We start from the raw sequence: 17,638 nt of genomic DNA, 5'->3' as shown, positions 1-17,638 counted from the left end.
CCAAGGCAGTAGGACGCGAGTGACCAGCCCACGATGCCACTACGCGACTGTGAAAACTAATAAAGGGGAACTTCATGTACAGTGGGGTCTGGAGGCCAGAAGGCAGGAAGATAGCTTACAGGCCCTCATAGAAAGAAGTGTACATTCTACCCCAAACAGGAAGGAGGGTCCCAGGAACTAGCCAGCCAGGAGCCATGACCACCCTGAACTCCGGCTTGCCTCCAACGGAATCGTTCAAAACAACCTCCCCCAACTTCCTCCTTTTTCCCTATAAAATAACATTGCTCTCCACTGTTTCTTGGATTTGCCATGGCATGCTGGTCCCAAACTGTAATTTTTTGGTTTTTCCAAATAAACCCATTTTGCTGGTAAAACAACTGGCTATTTTGAAGGTTGACACAGTACCCACGTTTATTTGAACTGTACAAGGTAGAAACACAGCAAAGCCGTCGGGTAAAACCCAACAAACACTTCACGTACGCTCAGGGTCCTGATGACCCACACCCGGGCCTGAGCCCCCGAGCCGTGGCTCAGCACCAGGCCCTCGGCCAGGACGGCTTCTCAGCCGAGCCTCTGCCCAGGCCAGGTGCCCAACACGACCAGGAGGGTGCACAGGACCCCTGTCCCTGCTGCGCTCAGCACCCCGTGACCTCCCACACCAAGATCTCCCTGTGGGCCGCCGTGAAGAGCAGCCGGCCGGCCGGGGTGAACCTGCACAGCCGCACTGAGTCGTTGTGGCCAGCGAAGTCCTGCACGGCCCCCGAGGTGCAGTCCACCAGCCTCAGCACACACTCTGCGGGCAGAAGGCACGGCGCTGGGCCCAGGCAGTGGGGCGCCACATGCACCCTGGCCCCCTCTGTGCAGCTCCAGGGCCCAGGGCCCCCCCAGCCCGCCCCAGCTCTGTCTCCAGCTGGGCGCCGGCACTGTGTGGGGGAAGCTGTGTCGAGAGACCAGTGCCCTCCACGCCCCAGGGCTCGCTACAGCAGGACTCAGGGCAGTAAAGCTGAGGGTGGGGCCATTAGCACTGGCACGTTTGCCTCTGTTCAGGCCCCAGTGCCATGTGCTGCATGTGGCTCCACCCCCCTCAGCTCTCATCTCCTGACCCTGTGACCCGCCCCGGAGCAGGTGTCCTCACCCCATTTCAGGGACCAGGAACCCAGGGCACGGAGGGGAGAGGCATGTCTCAGTGTGGGGGCACAGCTGAGCCCACTCAGCCCCACTCCAGACAGACCTGAATCCATGCCCAGCAGCACTCACCAGCAAAGCCAATGGCCATGAGGCGGGCCCCAGGGGACAGGCTCAGGGACACAGCAAAGAAAGGCAATGGGATCTTCTCCACCACCTGCAGGCAGTGAGCGTGAGGCCCTGGGCAGGGGCTCTCATGGCCCCAGGACCTCCCCCTCCCCAGCCCTGGGCCCCCGGCCACGGTTGCCACATGGTGGGGGGGCTGTACGTACCTGCTTGTGGCGGAGGCTGTAGAAGATCACCTCCCGGTGCACGCCAAGGCCTGCGCACACCAGCAGCGCCCCATCCCAGGGGCAGAAGGCAGCGAGGGAGGGCACTGGGCAGCCTGGAGCCTGTGGAGGGGCGTGGCACACTGTGGCGGGGTGGCCAGGCACTATCCCTGCCCGCGCGGCCACCAAGCACTCTTACCTCCATGAGGGCGGGTGCCGGGAAACTCAGCCAGTCCACGAGCTCACAGTGGCCCTGCGGCCAGTCAGAGGCCCAGATGCTGACCCGCTGGTCCCCGCTGGCAGCCAGCCACAGGTCCGTGCCCTCCACCCCAAAGTCTCCATCCTGGGGGTAAGAGCCAGTGGGTGCCTTCTCCCCACCCTGCCCAACCCCTCTTCCCTGCTGCCCCCCCCCCAGGCCAGGCCCTAGTGGCTCCCGAGGCCACTTCACCTCCTTGCTTGTGCTCTGGATGGTGGAGATTGGGGCACCCCGCTGGTCACTCAGCACACGTAAGGTCATCCCCGTGCACAGGCGGCTCACGGCCACAAGCCCATCCTTGTCTCCAGAGAGGATGGTCTGACCTGGGCCAAGCAGGGGCCACACTGTTACCCCATTGAGCCCCCAGCCCTCAGCCCAAAGGTGTCACCTGGGCCAGGCAGGGGCCCTGCTGTCACAGTGAAGCCCTGCCCCTCACCGTCAGCAGAGAAGGCTATAGCTGTCAGCGCAGCCGGATGGGGATGCATCTTGAGCTCCATCGCGGTTCGGGAGATGCTAAAGACACGCAGCGTGCCATCACTGTAGCCCGCTGCCACCTGTTGCTGCTCTGGGCGTCCACAGGACGGGGGGCTCCAAGCCAGGCAGAGGCAGCTCTGGGGACCCACGGTGGGGAATCATCAGCAGCCCCTAGGGAGGGGATGGGGGCCTGCTCCAAGGCCGCAGACAGACCCCAAGGCTGGAGGAGCTGCCAGAGCCCTCCCACAGACAGGCAGGGCTGGACCACGGTCTGCTCTGCACACGTCCCCGAGTACCTGGTTGAGAACCTGGAACTGGATGACCAGCTCCATGCTGGCCAAGGACCACACCCTCACGCTCCCGTCGTCACTGCACGTGGCACAGTGGGACTCGCTGGGGCTGAAGGCCACCTCATTCACCTGCGGGGAGCCAGACAGCCCCACCTGAGACCACATGGCCCTCGGCAGAGGGGACACAGCTACCTCCATGTGGCCTAAAGAAATCGTCCTGAACTCCCTCCCGAGCGTCCCTACACTATGCCTGGGTGGCATCCAAATCACGAGAAGCCCACCGGTCAGTCGAACCTGACCACCCACTGGTTGAGGTGCCACAACAGGGACTGTTCTGGCAGAACCTGAAGCTGGGTGGTGTCCCTCTGCCCCCAGGGGCTGCAGACCGAGGTAAAGGACGCTGTCCCCAGGGCCCCGGCTGGTGGAGCGTGTGGTCTCTCCCGACACCGCTGTGCACACAGCCAGGGAGAAAGCTGTTGTGTGCTTACTGAGAATGAAGATTCTGGCTGTAGGATAAAGCAGACACAGATGCTATACACCTATGAGGTAAAGTAAAACGGCCTAGTCCTGAATCTGAGCTTCAAGTGTCAAGTATGAACTCGTGACGTGTTTTATCTTAAGAAACAGTAATTTAGCTCTGTCCGACTGAGAAGCGATGGGCCCCTCTGGGACTCAGGCCACTGCCTCTGGGTCTATTTCCCACCGGAGGGGCCTGGGGCTCTGGGAAGAAACAGCCAAGTCCGGGCCCGGGCGCAGCCTCAGAGGTAGAGGCTGGAACACCTGTCGTTCCACAAGGGGGAAGTCACCGGTGAGCACTGGCTCAGGGCAAGGGCTCAGGACCCACGTTCTCATCCTGGTGGATGGACAGACACAACTGTTCTCCCTGTTCCATGGAATGGTATTCGGCAATACGAGGAGTGAAGCACTGACACGTGCTGTAACACGGACGAACCGGAGGACACTGTGCTCAGTGAGAAAAGCCGGGCAGAAGTGACCACATGGTGTGCGATTCCATTTCTGTGGACTGTCAGGAACAGGCAATCCACAGACAGGTGGTGAGTGCTTGTCAGGGGCCGGGAAGGGGAATTGGGGCTGGGTGCTAATGGGTATAGGGTTTCCTTTCGGGATGATAAAAATGCCCTAAAATTGACTGTGGTAATCGTTGTACAATTCTGTGTATAGATCAAAAATAACTGATGTATGGCCTGTGAATTACACCTCAACATAAAACTGTTACCAAGAGAACAGAAAAAGTATGTAATCCTCACCCATCCTACACTCGATTTCTTTGATCACTCCCATTATCTCTGGACAAATAAATACAGATTTAAAAAAAGACCCAGGAGCCAACTCAAAGGACCTGCCCCCCCGCCGAAGACAGGACCACAAGCATCAAGAGAAAAGTGACCATGGGGAACCCGGACCCGCATGTGTCCATTCTCCAGCTCTTAAAGACACTCAGAAAGTGAGTTTCTTGGCTGCTGTTGGCGGGCGCTGGGACCGGTCCAACAAGGGACAATGATCAGCCCTGCGCTCCTGTCCCGGCTCCGTGCAGGAGACCCAACAGCTCACAAGACCACTTCTCTCCTGAGGGAACAAGGCAATCAGACCCCTCCCAAACCGTGAACCCCACCAGAGTGACGGGTCATTCCAGACGAGGGAACCACTGAGACAGCTCACCCAGGAGGAGGGGACATAGGGACTGACCAGCCCCGACCAGACCCTGGCCTGGCCTCCAGGCCTCTCGGACCCCAGGGAACACAGAAGCAGAGAGGCATGGCCAATCTCGACTGTGGGAGGATCCAGGAGGAACGACCTGGCTTCTTCAACAAGTAGATTACAAGGGGAAAAAGCAACAGAGGAAACAGGAAGGAGCAGAAGACCGCAAGGCCTGCGGGGCTGCTGCGAGTGGACACCACGTGGACCCCATGTCAACAAGGGACGAGCGTGCGGTTCTAGGCACGTGGAGGCCCTGGCCTCAGAACTCCTGGAATGTTCATGTATGAACTGACCCGACAGCCGGGCATGGACTCGGAACCACTGGGGGAGGGCGGGGACGCAGGGACACATGCAGCCCCACTGCCCTGCCTCTGTGCGGGCTGGGGATCCCCTAGACATCAACGGCGGCCTGGAGGCCTCACCTTGCTCCTGTGGCCGCTGATGAGGTGGGTGCTGGTACCTTCGGCCCAATTGATGTACCACAGTGTGCCTGCCACGCTGCCCGCCACGCCCATGTCCATGCTGTCATGGAAGACGGCGCTGACGATGGCCCCATCCAGAGTCAGTTCGCGCTCCATGAACACAGAGCTGGACCTGCGGGCAGGGCAGTGACAGCCTAGGGAGCCCGGTGCTTCTGGGGCACGGCCCTGTCCTTGGCTGGTGGCCCGCAGCACCCTGGCCTTGCCCAAGCACATTCCCACGGAGCAGGCCCAGCTGGTGACGGAGCGCTGGCCTGTGGCCCCGGTCAGACCCCAGCTCCCAGGCATGCCGAGCGATGCGGCAGCTCACCTGGCGCCCGAGCCCTTGCGCCTCAGCTCCAGCATGGCCTCCACGGCCCACAGACGCAGCCGCCCACTGTCACTCCCGCTGACCAGCCGCACGCCCGAGCACAGCAGCACTCCTGGGAGGTGGGAGGTGGCGTGAGTGGTTCCCCGGGACACCCAAGACTCAAGACGGGGTCCCACTGCCCCAGCATGGGACTCCCAGGGAGGCACCAAGCTCTGAGCTGTCAGGAGCCATGAGGCACGGTCAGGTACCCACCAATCTCACTGTCGTCTGCCTCCCAGGCCAGGAAGCAGCGGCAGGCACGCGTGTCCCAGACGCAGACCTGGCCTGTGTCGGAGCCACAGTAGAGCAGGGGCATGGCCCCGTAGCACAGCGAGGTCAGCTTGCCCGCCCTCACCTCCTCAGGGATGCGCTCTCGGTGCACCTGGAGGGACACGAGGACAACATGGGTCAGCGACATCCTGGGCCCAGCCAGACCGCCTCCTCCATAACTGCCCTGAACCCTGGCACCTGGAGGCTGACGTCGGCCCCACGCTGCTGCAGGAGCCACAAGGTGATGGCACCCTGGCCCACGCAGGCGAGCTCTCCGGCATGCCACGGGTTGAAGGCCACGCCATGCACCGGCTCTGGGAGGCGGGTGGAGGACAGGAGCTCGTAAGTAGACATGCTCCACAGGGCCAGGGTGCAGTCGCCATCGTACCCTGGGGGAGACGCACAGCGGCCATGTCAGCTGCCCAGGGGTCTCAGGACAGGCAGGGGAGTCCAGAGGCCACTGCCCTCCGCCTCCCCGCTCCTCCTGCTGACCCAGCGTGATGAGGAGCCTGTCATCCGGCGAGAAAGCCAGGGCTCGCACGGTGGGGTCGCGGTGAGAAATGAGCTGCCGGCAGGAGCCCCCGGGCACCTCCCAGAGGCGGATCTGGCCGCAGGAGGCCGTGCTGCTGTGGCCTGAGGCAGAGGCCAGGACCTGGTGGGCGGGAGGGTGGGCAGTCAGCAGGGAGGGTGCCGGGGTCCGCGGGCCCACCTGTCTGTGGGTGGAACAGCATCCCCTGCACTGATCTGGCAGGGTCAGCCAGCCAGGCCCTCGAGAAGCCAGGCTCCAATGTGCACCGGGGTGCCGGGCGTGCAGGGCAGAGTGCAGGGCGGGCACCTGGGCGTCGTGGCTGAGGGCCAGCGTGGAGATCTCCTCAGGGTGGCCGAGCCAGTGCTGCTGGGCACCAGAGTGCAGGTCCTCCACCACCACTAGGCGGCCGCACGTGTACGCGAAGAAGCCTGGGGGCGGGGAGGGCGCCCCGAGCTGCTTAGCTGCAGCCCAGCGCATCCTCCCTCTCGGCTTCCCAGCCACAAGGGCTGCTGCTCAGCGCCCGGAGGCCAGAGAGCCAGGCGGTGTCACCAGGGGGACACATCCTGCCCCTCAGCCAGGGCCCCTCCTGTCCTACAGCCAAACCACCCATGATGTGGGCGCTCCCCTGCCCTCCCTGAGGCCTGTCCTTGCAGTGGACAGAGCTGGGCCCCACCTGGGTGAGCTGTGGCCCCTACCTGTGTCCGGCCTCCAGACCACATTGGCCCGCCCATTTCCACTGTAGCCCACGACAGCCTTCAGGTGCAGCCGCTCACTGCTGGCAGGAGGGGAGGAGACGCTCTGCAAGAGAGTGGACCCAGGACGCTGGTGCCCGCACAGCACCCAGACAGGCCGAGGCTCGGGTTCTGCCCCATCAGGCCGGGGAAGTGGGCACTCCCAGAGGAGGCAAAGCCAAGAGCCTGCGCCCGATGCCTGCACACAACAGGCCAGGCGGGGACGGGAGCGGGATGCAGACAAGGACAGGCAGGGAGACGCGCGGGGGTACCTGGAGTGCGGGGAGCCTGGCAGGCAGGGCAGGGTGGAGGAGGCGGGGGCAGAGGAGGTGGGAGGGAGCCAGGACATGGGGTGGCCAGAGCAGGCTCAGCAGGACGCTACCCCAGTCCAGTCTGGGATACCGACAGTCTTCACCGGCCCGGCCAGACCATGGGGCACAGGGTGGCGGGGTGCTCACGGGGTGACTGCCGTCAGCTTTGGGAGCAGCCCCAGGAGAGGCCAGGGCACCATGGTCCCAGAAACCACAGGCTGTGCCACCCCACCCTTGGGCCCCCATGGTATCTGCCTGTGGCAGGGCTGTGAGGAAACCCCCGACCTGGCTGACCTTGGCCAGTGAGGAGGCCTTGCCCCGTGCCATGAAGGGCTCACAGGAGTCTGGGTGGGCGGCGGGCTGGGCCCTGGCTCTCCTGGGGCTCTGGGCACCTACAGGAGAACAGGGAGGCTGAGGGACGTCAAACCCACTGCGAGACCCTCCCCACACACATTCCTCCCAGCCTGCCGCATGGGAGAAGTGCCTGATTTGGTCAGACACTCGGGTTCGGACACGTAGGGTCAGCTGGCACAAATGAGCTACATCCCACTGCCCGCTTCAGGCTTGTCCACTCGCCCTCCAGGTGACCATGCTCTGCCTCACAGGGCAAATCCTGATATGTCAGGGGCCAGAGGGTCGCTCTGAGACCACCTGGAGCCCACGGGGTGCCCGCAACTAGGCCTTGGTCCAGTCATGAGCATCCCCACCCTACCCTGCCACCTCTCCCCTGCTTACTAGGCTGGCCACAGGGGTGGGGGGGCATGCTGAGGCCCCAGGAGTCCCCTGCAGCCCCACAGGCAGCATCCACAACCCCGTCAGCCTCCTTCACCAGCAGAGCTGAGCCTGAGGCCTGGCGGAGCCCCTTGGGGCCGTGGCTCTCCTCAGAGGGTCCTTCATCATCTGACACAGAGAAAGCACCTGGGGGGGGTGGGGATGCCATGAAAGGAGGGAGGGAGCTGCCAAACCCCTGCCCCTCCCCCAGGTCTGGAGCAGTGAAACACGCGAGGATGGCAGCTGGACGCACGTGCCTGCCCAGGCCCTCCCAGGACCCCTCCCCTCACCGTCACCGCCCTCAGGGAGCCCAGCACAGGGGCCCAGCCGGGGCGGGGATGCCTGGGATGGCACGGGCACCTGCCACCGGGGGAGCCCATCGGCCCCGGACACTGTGTCCTCCAGTTGCCTCATACCTAGGCCTGAAGACAGAGGGAGCCAGGTTGTGCTCAGGTCCTGAGGACAGCAGAGCACAATGTAGGAGGTGTGCCCAGCCCCCTAGCCCCACCCCAGCTCTGCACTGGGACCCCCAGAAAAAGAAGCAGCTGCAGATCCAGAACCACATGTCACCACTGAGCAGCTAGCATTGTGGGACCACTCACCAGCCTCACAGGCCGGGGGCGCCCCGGGCGAGCCTCGGACACTGCAAAGGTGACAAGAGAGGGTGTCGGGTGGGGAGAGTGCAGCAGAGGCGTGACAGACGCGGGGCGAGGGCAGACACTTGCCTCCCTGGGGGCAACCTCTCGGTGGGGGCCAGGATGTCCCAGAGGAAGATGGCGTCCCCCACGCTGAGGAGCTGCTGCTGGTTGGGGCTGAAGGCCACAGCCTGCACCGGCTCTGAATGGCCGATGTACACCTGGGCGCAAAGAGTGTCACATGTGGAGACCCCTGAGGTGCAGCCAGGGATGCCACTGTCCCCCCAGCCCCAAGGCCTGGCCATCAATCCCTATACCCACCAGACCAGGGGCAGAGCGGGCGGCTCTTAGGTGGCGTCAGGCCCCAGTGGGCACAGGGCAAGCCCGGGGCAGCGTCCTCAGCCCACCCTCCCCCTACCCGCAACACGGCTGCCCACAGCACACACCTGGCAGCCGAGGTTGGCCTGCATCAAGTAGTCCCACACCTTGATGGCCCGGTCAGCAGCCGTGAGCAGGAAGCGGCCATCCCTGCTGAGAGCCAAGGAAGGGCAGGCCGTGGGGTGGACACCAGACAGCTGCAAGAGAGCATTCTCGTGGGTGAGATGGGAGCACACAGGACCCCAGACAGGGGAAGCCTCCCTTCTCGGAAAATGCCACTTCTCGGGAACAACAGGCGGCCCCCACTCCTCAAGGTACCGTTGGCACCAAGACCGGAGCCAGAAGGGAGGGGCAGGCCAAGCTGCCAGCCGCAGCCCTGGGCTCACCTCCCGGACCATGCGGCCTGACGTGGTGTCCAGCACCACAACTGTGTTGGACGACGTGGACACCAGCAGGTGGCCAGGAGGTGCGGGGCCGAAGCAGACAGCCACAGCCGAGTCCAGGTGGCTGCTGGTCACGTCCAGAGCGCTGATGTCAACCCGCAGAAGCTGGGGGAGAGCAGCAAGTAACCGCCAACCATGACTTCTGGCCAGAGCGTGCACCCCAGAGCCAGGGCACAGGAGGCAGGCAGCCTGGGCACCCACTGAGCACCCCTCCCTGCCAGCCCGCCACAGCTCACGTGTCCTCTGTGCCTGTGAATGAGGGCAGCAGGGCAGAGTCCTCTCTGGAGGGAGCATGTCCTCCCACCTGTCCCCTCGAAACCCTTGTACTCCATGGCTGGCCAAGGAGAGCCCCTGCCCACCCTCTGCCCTAGTAGAACCCAGTGAAGCCACACGGCAGCCAGAGTAGGGGGTATCCACAGGGTCTGCCGGCCAGGCAGGCAGGGCCCCACTCACACTGGACACACAGAAGGTTCCAGCTGACTCACCTCGTCCAGTGAGGCTGTGTCCATGATGGTCACCGTGTACTTGGAGGGACCCACAAAAGCCAGCAGGCGACTGTCCCCACTGACCACCAGGGCATTAGGGCTCGTGTGGGCGTCCTGGCACACCACATTAGCTGCCGGCAGCACGGGGGCAGGTGGTCAGCTGGGGGGGGTGGGGGCACCTGGAGCAGACATAGGTTGGCACCCAAACCTGCATCCAACTACACAGGACCCCAGCCCAGGGCGGGCAGATCCCTCAGTGGCGGCCCACAGAGCCCGGGCGAAGGACATCAAGACACGAGTGGGCACCACATACCGCCAAGAGAACTGGGGGTCCTCCTGGGCCAGGGATGACCACCAAGTTACTATGGCCATGGGAAGGGGCAGGCCCCTGGGCTGACCCCCACCTGCGGGCCTGGCATTCCGACTGTCTGTCTCCTCCTGGGGCAGGGCAGGCACAGACCCTCACTGACCTTCAGTTTTGGGGGGGCTGGTGAGTCCTAAAACCATACTTCCCCTCGGGGTCTAGGCAGCGAGACCACAGTAGGAAGCTTAAAGCTATCATCAGTGAGCACTGGGCAAGTCCCACCCCACAGGGACCTGATGAGGGGACAGTCAGGAGACCAGGGTGGGGCTGGGCATGGGGCCTGACCTGCCACACGCAGAACGCGGCATTGGGTGGCAGCACAGTCGTACTGGGCCAGGGAGCCCCGAGAGCAGGAGCTGAACAGGAAGCTGCCGTCGGGGCTGGTGGCCAGGCCGGTGACAGCTCCTCGGTGACACCTGCACCACACGGGGATGCCCACTGCCTTGGTCCTGAACTGTGCCATCCCAGACCTTCATGGCTGGGCCTGGCCAAATCCCCAAGGGGCAGTGGAGGACAGGAGCTTCCTTTGGGCGGCCCTCTCCCACCCTGCCCAGCCACCCACACATGCCAGGGGACCCCACACACGACCCAAGCTTCCACCACGGACATCTATGGGGCCAGTGGCGGGCTAGGCACCCACCTGTGCTCCACCAGGACCTCAGTGGCCTCCAAGCTGAAGGAGCAGACGGCCCCGCCACTGAAGCCGCAGAAGAAGGTTGGCTGTGTGGGGTGGAAGGCGATGGCACGTGGGGCCTCCTTGGGTGACGTGAAGTCGTACAGCTGGAGGGTGGGGTCCGCGTGAGAGGGCAAGGCTGAGGACTACTGACTGGCCACAGAGCCTGACAGCCAGTCTTTCTTCAGGTGGCCTGAACCCTTGGCCCCCACACATATGCGGAAAGACAGAGGGCACCCCAGGCCTCCCCCACCAGCCCCACATGTGCCTCGGCTCCACCCACAGGGCCTCAGTGTGGCCTCGGTCCCCTAGTCTCTCCTTCCTCGCTGGCTCCCCTCCAGCAGCACCCACCTGCTGCAGGGTCACCAGGTCCCAGACCCGGACAGTGTGGTCCTGGGACACAGTGGCCAGGTGCTCCTGCCTGCACTTGGTGGCGAGGGCCAGCACCAGGGCAGTGTGGGAGCGCATCAGCACGCTGTACTCCCGGGATGGGACGTCCAGGAAGCCCAGGTGGCCCGAGGAGGTGGTGGACAGCACACGCAGGCCATCGGGGCTGACGCAGACCGAGCTGATGGGGCCCTCGTGCTCTGCAGGCAGGGGACCAGGCACTAGGGCCAACCTGCGCAGGCTGCACCTCCCTCCCTGCCCTCCCAGGACAGAAACTCTTTACCCAGAGCCCCGTCTCCCTGTGGGCTGGGACAGGCAGCTCCCCCATGACCACCCCCTCCTGGGCTCAGCAAGGGTGGACCTCAGGGACCAGGCCATAGCCCCTTGGAGCCCCCGACTGCGGTCCAGCCCAAGGACCATCCGGGGACATGGTCCTCCTGCAGCGGCCCCACCTGCCTCCAGGAGCACGGAGGAGAAGTCCAAGGGCCAGAGGCGCAGGTAGCCATCCTCTGAGCCCACGGCGCACGTGACCTGGGAGACACTGAGGCTGCTGATGGCGATGCCGGGGCCTAGGGGGCAGGCAGTGTCAGCCCAAAGCATCGAGCTGCTGCCCCCGAGCAGCAGGGGACCCACCTACCCGAGCTGAAGGTCTGCTTCTTTGGGAGGGGGCCGCTGGGAGTCTGTGTGGGTAGGAGGCGGCGAGCATGTCGCACAGCCATGTGCTGGTGGTCGATCTCCAGGATGTGGCCACTGCGGCCGCACACATAGCTGCCAGGGGAGGTGACATGTGAGGACCAAGAAGGCAGGTGGGAGCAGGACTCTCCTGGTCAGGGAAGGAGAGCAAGGCTCACAGTGTACAGCTGTCCAGGTCCTGCCCAAAAGCCAGGTCAGTGAACTCCAGCGCATGGTGCTCCCCCAGGTCCACGGCACAGGAGCGCAGCCCCCCACGTCGCAGCCGCCACAGTCGCACACCACCCCGCCCACACGATGCCATCCTGCAAGGGTAAGGGAGGGTGAGCGCCACCCAAGCGCCGCAGGAGACCCGAGGTCAAGGACGGAGAGGAGGGACAGGACCGGTGGGTTGGCCCCCAACGAGGCCCAAGGGCTGCCGAGACCCCATCCCAGCACCTCGGGTGGGCGGGCAGCCCAGTCACCTGGTTTCATCAAAAAAGGCGACCTTGAATGCCTGGATGTCAGCGTCAGTGTGCACCTTCGTGAGAAGGACTGCCTCGCCACCTCGCCCCACCTGGGCCGTGTCCCAGGCCACCACCACCTGCAACAAGCCCACGCTGAGCGCCCCCAGCCCGGCCTCCACCAGGCCTCAGCTCTGCCTCCCACAGAAACCAGTTCAGGTGCCTGGCTGGTGAGGGTGTAGGGACGTTGGCCCCCATGGCCCGGAGAAGCCCACACATGCCCGACCAAGCCTCTGCAGAACAAGACACCGACCCTCAAGCAGAGGGAGGCCCCAGGTGAAACGCCAGCTCTTCAGACGTGCCCGACCTCAGAGACGCTGACATGTGCGACACAGCCAGCTCAGTGCTACAGAGCATGCCGCCCAGCAGAGCGGGGCCAGCTATTGAAGCACCAGCAGAAAGGGACACTCTACAGTTGGCTCCGTCCGAGAGGACTCTGGTGAAACACGAGACCCTCCGCCTGCACCCTGGGACGGGCCACTCCACCTCCCGGCCCAGCCCCGTTACCGTCCTCCCGTGGCGGTCCTTGCCAGTGCCGCAGAGCAGCGCCCCACTGTCAGAGAAGCTGCGGGGCGAGAGGAGGGGGTCAGCGTCGCTGGGGCTGGCACCCACGCTGCTCAGAGGCCCTGCACCCACCTGAGGGAGCAGACAACATGGACCGGGCTCCGGAAGAGAGACAGGCAGGCCCCGGTCTGGAAGTCCCAGAGGCGCAGCATGCTGGGGGCCCGTGCTTGGGCTGAGGCCAGCAGTGAGTTGCTCCCGTCCAGCGCCAGGGCAGAGACCTGCAGAGGCAGCAGGTTGAGGCGGGGGTGTGGCCTCCAGGCCGAGTCACCCTGGCCCGGGGGGCGCCCACCTTGTCCGTGTGGCCAAGGAAGAAGCGCTGCTGCCGGGTGTCAACGTGCAGCATGACGATGACCGCGTGGCAGGGGTACACGACGGCGGCCCCATCCTTGGTCCACAGAGCCTGCACACAGGGGCCAGAGGCTGAGGTCATGGACTGGTTGGCCTCATCTCCCCCCAACACACCCCTCCCCATGTCACATGCATACAAGTCACTGAAAGAACAGAGAAAGCACACGTATGTGTGAACACACAGATACACACATGTACACGCAGAACCTCCCCCATGCCTTGTCCACAATACAAGACGCTGGATTCAGGTCACAGAAGATGGGAAGGCCCCCAAGGACTTGGAGCCTGGGGCCAGGAGGGCCTAATAAGCTTCCGACTGCCCCCCCACCACAGGGACCCACAATCACACCCACGCTAGTCCATGTGGCCAGTCTGGATCATGGCTGACAACACAGAGCAAAGCTGTCAAGAGCAAGGGGGGCCCCGGGCCTGTGGAAGTTTGAGTGCTCGGGCCGGCGCTGACCCGGCTGGTGCCCACAGAAGGACGAGGGGAGGCCTGCAAAGGAGGCGTTGGGGAAGCATCCAGGAGCCGCATGCGGACACAGGCAGGTCCAGGGGTGAGGGACCTGACATCCTGAGAGAACTCAGATGTCCACGCAGCTACCTCAGGGGGACACAGGGTCTTCCCGCTGCGCCGTGTGTGTGTCTGACGCTCACACAAGCCAACAAGCGCATGGGACGCCTCACCCATCTGGTGCTGTGGCCCCCGAAGCCGATGACCCCCTTGAGCCTCAGGATGGGGTCTGGGAGGAAACTCTGAAACAAACCCCCAGTGAGACTCCGGGAGGGAGGCCCATCCCCTCGGGGCCACCCCACCCCCGGCTGCTCCTGCCTTCCGAGAAAGCCACGCGCTCCCGGGTGGTTGCTTTATGGCAGCAAACCAGGATTCCGGTCACAGTGCCAGACCCTCCAGGGACCCCGGGTCCTGCCCCTGCCTGGAGCCCCAACACCACCTGGGGCTGGAGTTGGGAGCGGTATGCCAGCCCCTCCTTACTCTTTGTTGAAAGAAGTTCTTGCCCAAAGCTGCCTGCTGCCCGCTCTGCTCTCTGCAGGGAGACTGGAAGAGAGAGGACCATCAGAGCCCAGCACGCACGGCTTGTGGGGAGCACCAGCCCAACAGCCCCCAACCCCTCTCTCATCAAGGGCCCCCCACCCCAATGGCATGGCCCACCCTGCCTTCCTCAGGATGGGCACTCACCTCATGCGGGGCCACATCCTCCGGGGCCACAGGCACCACAGCCAACTCATGGGCAGACACATGAACGTTGGTGCTGTTCACACATTTGTCAGTGGCCTCTGCCCAGGCCGAGGGCTCTTGGCCACGGCCACTAGGGCCACCCACACTGGAGACCTCCAAGCGCTCACAGGACATGCTGATCTCTGGGAGGGGCCTGGGTGCCGAGGGGACTCGGCAGGACTGGTGGGGGACAAGCACCCGTCAGCACCCTGGGGTCATGACCCCCAGCCCCATCTCCAGGGGCACAGGGGCACTCACAGCTGCAGGGTCATGCATCTGGACCTCGGGGGACATGCTATCCTGTGTGGGCTTGTTGAAGGGTGCTGGGTGAGGGAGAAGCCGTGGCACGTGCCCCAGGAAGGCCGCCGTGGAGCTGAGAGCTGCAGAACCCGTGGAGCAGAGTGCAGAGAGGCCTGGGGGGGACGTGGCCACAATGCACTGGGCAAGGGGTGGTAAGGGGCAGCCGTGGCCCCTGGCATCACCCACCCTCCAGGAGAGAAGCCATACCGACAGCTGCAGCCCACCCTTCCACCCCCGTGCCCCGACAACCCCTCCCAGCTGGAAAGCTGGAGGCTTCGAGGTGCCCTGCACACGACCTCCCAACGGCTCTGGGACCCCGAGACGACCTCCAGGATAGCCCCGGCTCCTGCAGGCACCACACTGCCGGGCCCCCCTCCCGCTGAGCTGTGGGCAGCCTGCAGGCCTGAGCCCAGGGCCCCACTGACCCCACAGGCCCACCTGCCTCAGGAAGGGAACCGCTCTTCTGACCCAGTGTGGAGACTCCTTTGGAGCTGTCGCTTGGAAACCTGGGTGGGGAAGAGAGAATCAGCACCCAGGGGCCGCTCTGCCCTCCCCCGACCCGGCCTCCCTAGGGACAGACAGAGCTCACCGGATGTGGACATAGCGGTCGTGCCAGCTCTGCCCCTTCGGCACTGGGAATGCCATTTCTCGTGGCATGGGGGTGACAGGCAGCTTTGCCCGCCGGGCCTCGGGGGCCGTGACAGCTACGAAAAGCAGCATGGCTCCAGTTTGAGAGAAGCATGTCCAGCTCCCTCTCCCAGCCCAGGCAAGACTCAACACCAGGTGCCAGCAGGGCATCGCCAGACCACCAGCCACCAGCACCTCCCCCTACAGGTGCCTCGGGAGCTGGGAGACATGTTCACCAAGTACCAGGGATGTGCTCCCCTCCCCTGCCCCTGGCTGAGAACCCGGGGTGGGAGGAGGGGAGAAAGGAGGGAGTGGAGGCCAACACACAGGGAGTGGGAGCAGGCTGCAGGCTGAGCACAGGGCGTGGGGCATGGCCCTCACCGGGGTCGAAGCACAGGTCGCTGGTGTAGAGGTTCCTGACGAGTAGGCTGGCACACAGCCTGATGCTCTTGAGGTGGCCATAGCGCCGGTTCAGGTAGACCAGGAGAAGGTCGTGCAGGTCGAGCTGCAGGCAGGTCCAGCGGGCGCCAGTGGGGGGCACACCCGCCGCGTCTGCAGGACATGAGCCAAAGTCAGCACTGACCCTCACCAGCCAGCCCACAGCACCCGTCTTTGGCCTGCCCCCACGCCCAGGGCCACAACCACTTGTCTCCCCACCCAACTCCCTGCCCCCGGCTAGAGGGTGCCCCCCCAGGCCATGAAGGAGCCTGAATAGGCCCGCCAACCTGAGCCAGAGCCAGCACTGCCTCCCTCTCTGCCCTCAGGCTGCCTCTCCTGGAACATCCATGCCCCATTCACACCCCACCTCCATGTCACCTTTCCTGGGTGTTCCGGCCTCACAGATGAAAGGGAACTGAAGCCACGTGGCCGTGGACTTGAACTCCTTGAAGAGGCTGGAGAAGGACACGCGGATGACCTGGCTGTCCTGCGGGGACAGAGCTCAGCGGTGAGAAGGCGAGAGAGCATGGCAGGAGTGCAGGGCCCCCACGTGCAGCCCCAGGTCCCGAGCTCGGCACCTCGGTGGACACGTCCAGGTGGATGACGAAGTGCCTGGGGGGCAGGGGCCGGAAGAGCACATACAGGTATCGTCCTGTCAGCCCCAGGGACTGGGTGCCGGTTCTGGGGAGCTGGATGTAATTGCTGGCAGAGACGGACCCCCGAACGCGATACACGGTGCACTTCAGGGTCTTGTCCTGGAGGAAGACGGGAGCCAGCGTCCCCCACAGACCCAGGGAGCCTCGGGAGGGCACGACCGCGGGACCTTCATGGGGTGCCACCATGTGCACCAGAAGAGGAGGGGCCCCTACCTCCTGCTGCCCGGTCTGGGCCCACTCACCATCACGGTGACCACGTCGCCCTCCTTGGCGGACCGCTTCCACTCGTCCACCTTGAAGTGTCTGAAGACACTGAGGAACGGGTGCTGCCACGCTGGGGAACAAGCAGGCATGAGGCCCTGCCCCCAAGTGCCCGACCCCGTGCGGGGCCTCGAGACCCTCGGGGGAGAAGACCAGGAGCTGGGGCCGCGCGCTCCCGGCGGTGACAGCATCCACAGTGCGGGGCCCCGGCCAAAGGTGTCTCGGCACCGACCCTCCCGCGGGCCCGGGCGGCGCGGTCGCTGCGACGCGGCGCTGGACCCCGACCCCGGGCCCTGCCCCCGGGGCCCCGGAACCCCGGAACCCCGGACCCCACCTGCCGCGCACCACTACCTCGCGCCATGGCGCCGCCGCTCGCGCTTCCCGCCTCGGCCGCCGCGCCCCACGCAGCGCACGCAGCGCGCGCCTAGCAACCGCCGCCTGGCAACGGCGCCACTTCCGCCACACAGCGACGCCAGGCCACGTGACCACATGCGGGGGCGGGGCCGGGCCACATGACCGCGCCGGGGCGCCACCCCTATCGCAGGTCCACGGCGTCCGGGGCGCCCCGGGATCCTGTCCAGCCTGCTTCGGCCACCCTTCCGCCGTCGCGCCCCAGCTCCTGCGGCCACCCGGCAGCGGGGACCCTAGGGACGCTCTGTAGAGCGGCTGTGGGATGCGGGGAGGTTCCTGACTCGGGGGCGCGTCTGTATATCCGGGATGAGACGCACCCCCGTATTTGTGGGGCTGCACTTGGCAGGTGCTGTCTGCACCCGACAGCCAGGCTGCCACCCCAGCCCCCGCTGCTGGAGAGCCCTCTGGAGGCAGCGTCCACACCGGGGTATTCCACTTTGTCTTGTGTCGGCCGCAGGCAAGGTCACACTGCTCAACAGGCAGTGTCCCCCAGGGCCCTGGGGGCTAGGCAACCCGAACTCCCACACTTGTGCCCCTAGACCTGTGGGACACCTTCGCCCACTGTCCCACAGCCAGGCCTGGGCGATTCAGACACAAGACCAGGC

At 64.8% G+C, this 17,638-nt stretch overlaps 1 protein-coding gene across 7 annotated transcripts; it reads right to left on the bottom strand.

Moving 5' to 3' along the window:
* Positions 1 to 393: 393 nt before the first annotated feature.
* On the bottom strand, positions 394 to 17,040 carry WDR90 (WD repeat domain 90). 7 transcript variants are annotated; one of them, XM_046668089.1, is made up of 43 exons: positions 16,974 to 17,039; positions 16,604 to 16,695; positions 16,284 to 16,460; positions 16,084 to 16,192; positions 15,649 to 15,819; positions 15,230 to 15,344; positions 15,079 to 15,146; positions 14,599 to 14,753; positions 14,302 to 14,520; positions 14,098 to 14,160; positions 13,791 to 13,859; positions 13,045 to 13,155; positions 12,828 to 12,973; positions 12,699 to 12,756; positions 12,153 to 12,271; positions 11,850 to 11,993; positions 11,636 to 11,766; positions 11,451 to 11,567; positions 10,963 to 11,198; positions 10,579 to 10,718; positions 10,224 to 10,354; positions 9,575 to 9,705; positions 9,033 to 9,194; positions 8,715 to 8,843; positions 8,359 to 8,489; positions 8,236 to 8,276; positions 7,994 to 8,089; positions 7,598 to 7,780; positions 7,157 to 7,254; positions 6,516 to 6,618; positions 6,127 to 6,248; positions 5,784 to 5,943; positions 5,490 to 5,680; positions 5,235 to 5,403; positions 4,983 to 5,094; positions 4,616 to 4,787; positions 2,481 to 2,603; positions 2,147 to 2,321; positions 1,903 to 2,033; positions 1,654 to 1,797; positions 1,458 to 1,577; positions 1,258 to 1,342; positions 394 to 793 (listed from the first exon to the last, which is right to left on the bottom strand). In XM_046668089.1, the coding sequence occupies exons 1-43, from the start codon at positions 16,981 to 16,983 to the stop codon at positions 636 to 638; spliced, it is 5,517 nt and encodes a 1,838-aa protein (XP_046524045.1). In that variant the 5' UTR covers positions 16,984 to 17,039; the 3' UTR covers positions 394 to 635. The 7 variants fall into 7 exon arrangements, 6 of the variants coding, with proteins under 6 accessions (XP_046524045.1, XP_046524044.1, XP_046524046.1 ...); XM_046668088.1 differs by having other exon boundaries at positions 7,924 to 8,055; XM_046668090.1 differs by having other exon boundaries at positions 8,050 to 8,055.
* Positions 17,041 to 17,638: the final 598 nt, after the last annotated feature.

Source organism: Equus quagga, chromosome 7, assembly GCF_021613505.1.
Source record: "Equus quagga isolate Etosha38 chromosome 7, UCLA_HA_Equagga_1.0, whole genome shotgun sequence".
Lineage (NCBI taxonomy): Eukaryota > Metazoa > Chordata > Mammalia > Perissodactyla > Equidae > Equus > Equus quagga.
Note: the sequence above shows the minus strand (reverse complement) of the source record. Positions and strands in the feature narration are given on the sequence as shown.

What these genes read in the sequence shown, in the direction of transcription:
- WDR90 (XM_046668088.1), bottom strand. An exon ending in AGGCCAACCTCGGCTGCCAG is followed by an intron (nt 8,490 to 8,714) that starts GTGTGTGCTGTG and finishes CTTTGCGCCCAG; the next exon opens with GTGTACATCGGCCATTCAGA. An exon ending in CCCTCAGCCACGACGCCCAG is followed by an intron (nt 5,944 to 6,126) that starts GTGCCCGCCCTG and finishes CCCGCCCACCAG; the next exon opens with GTCCTGGCCTCTGCCTCAGG.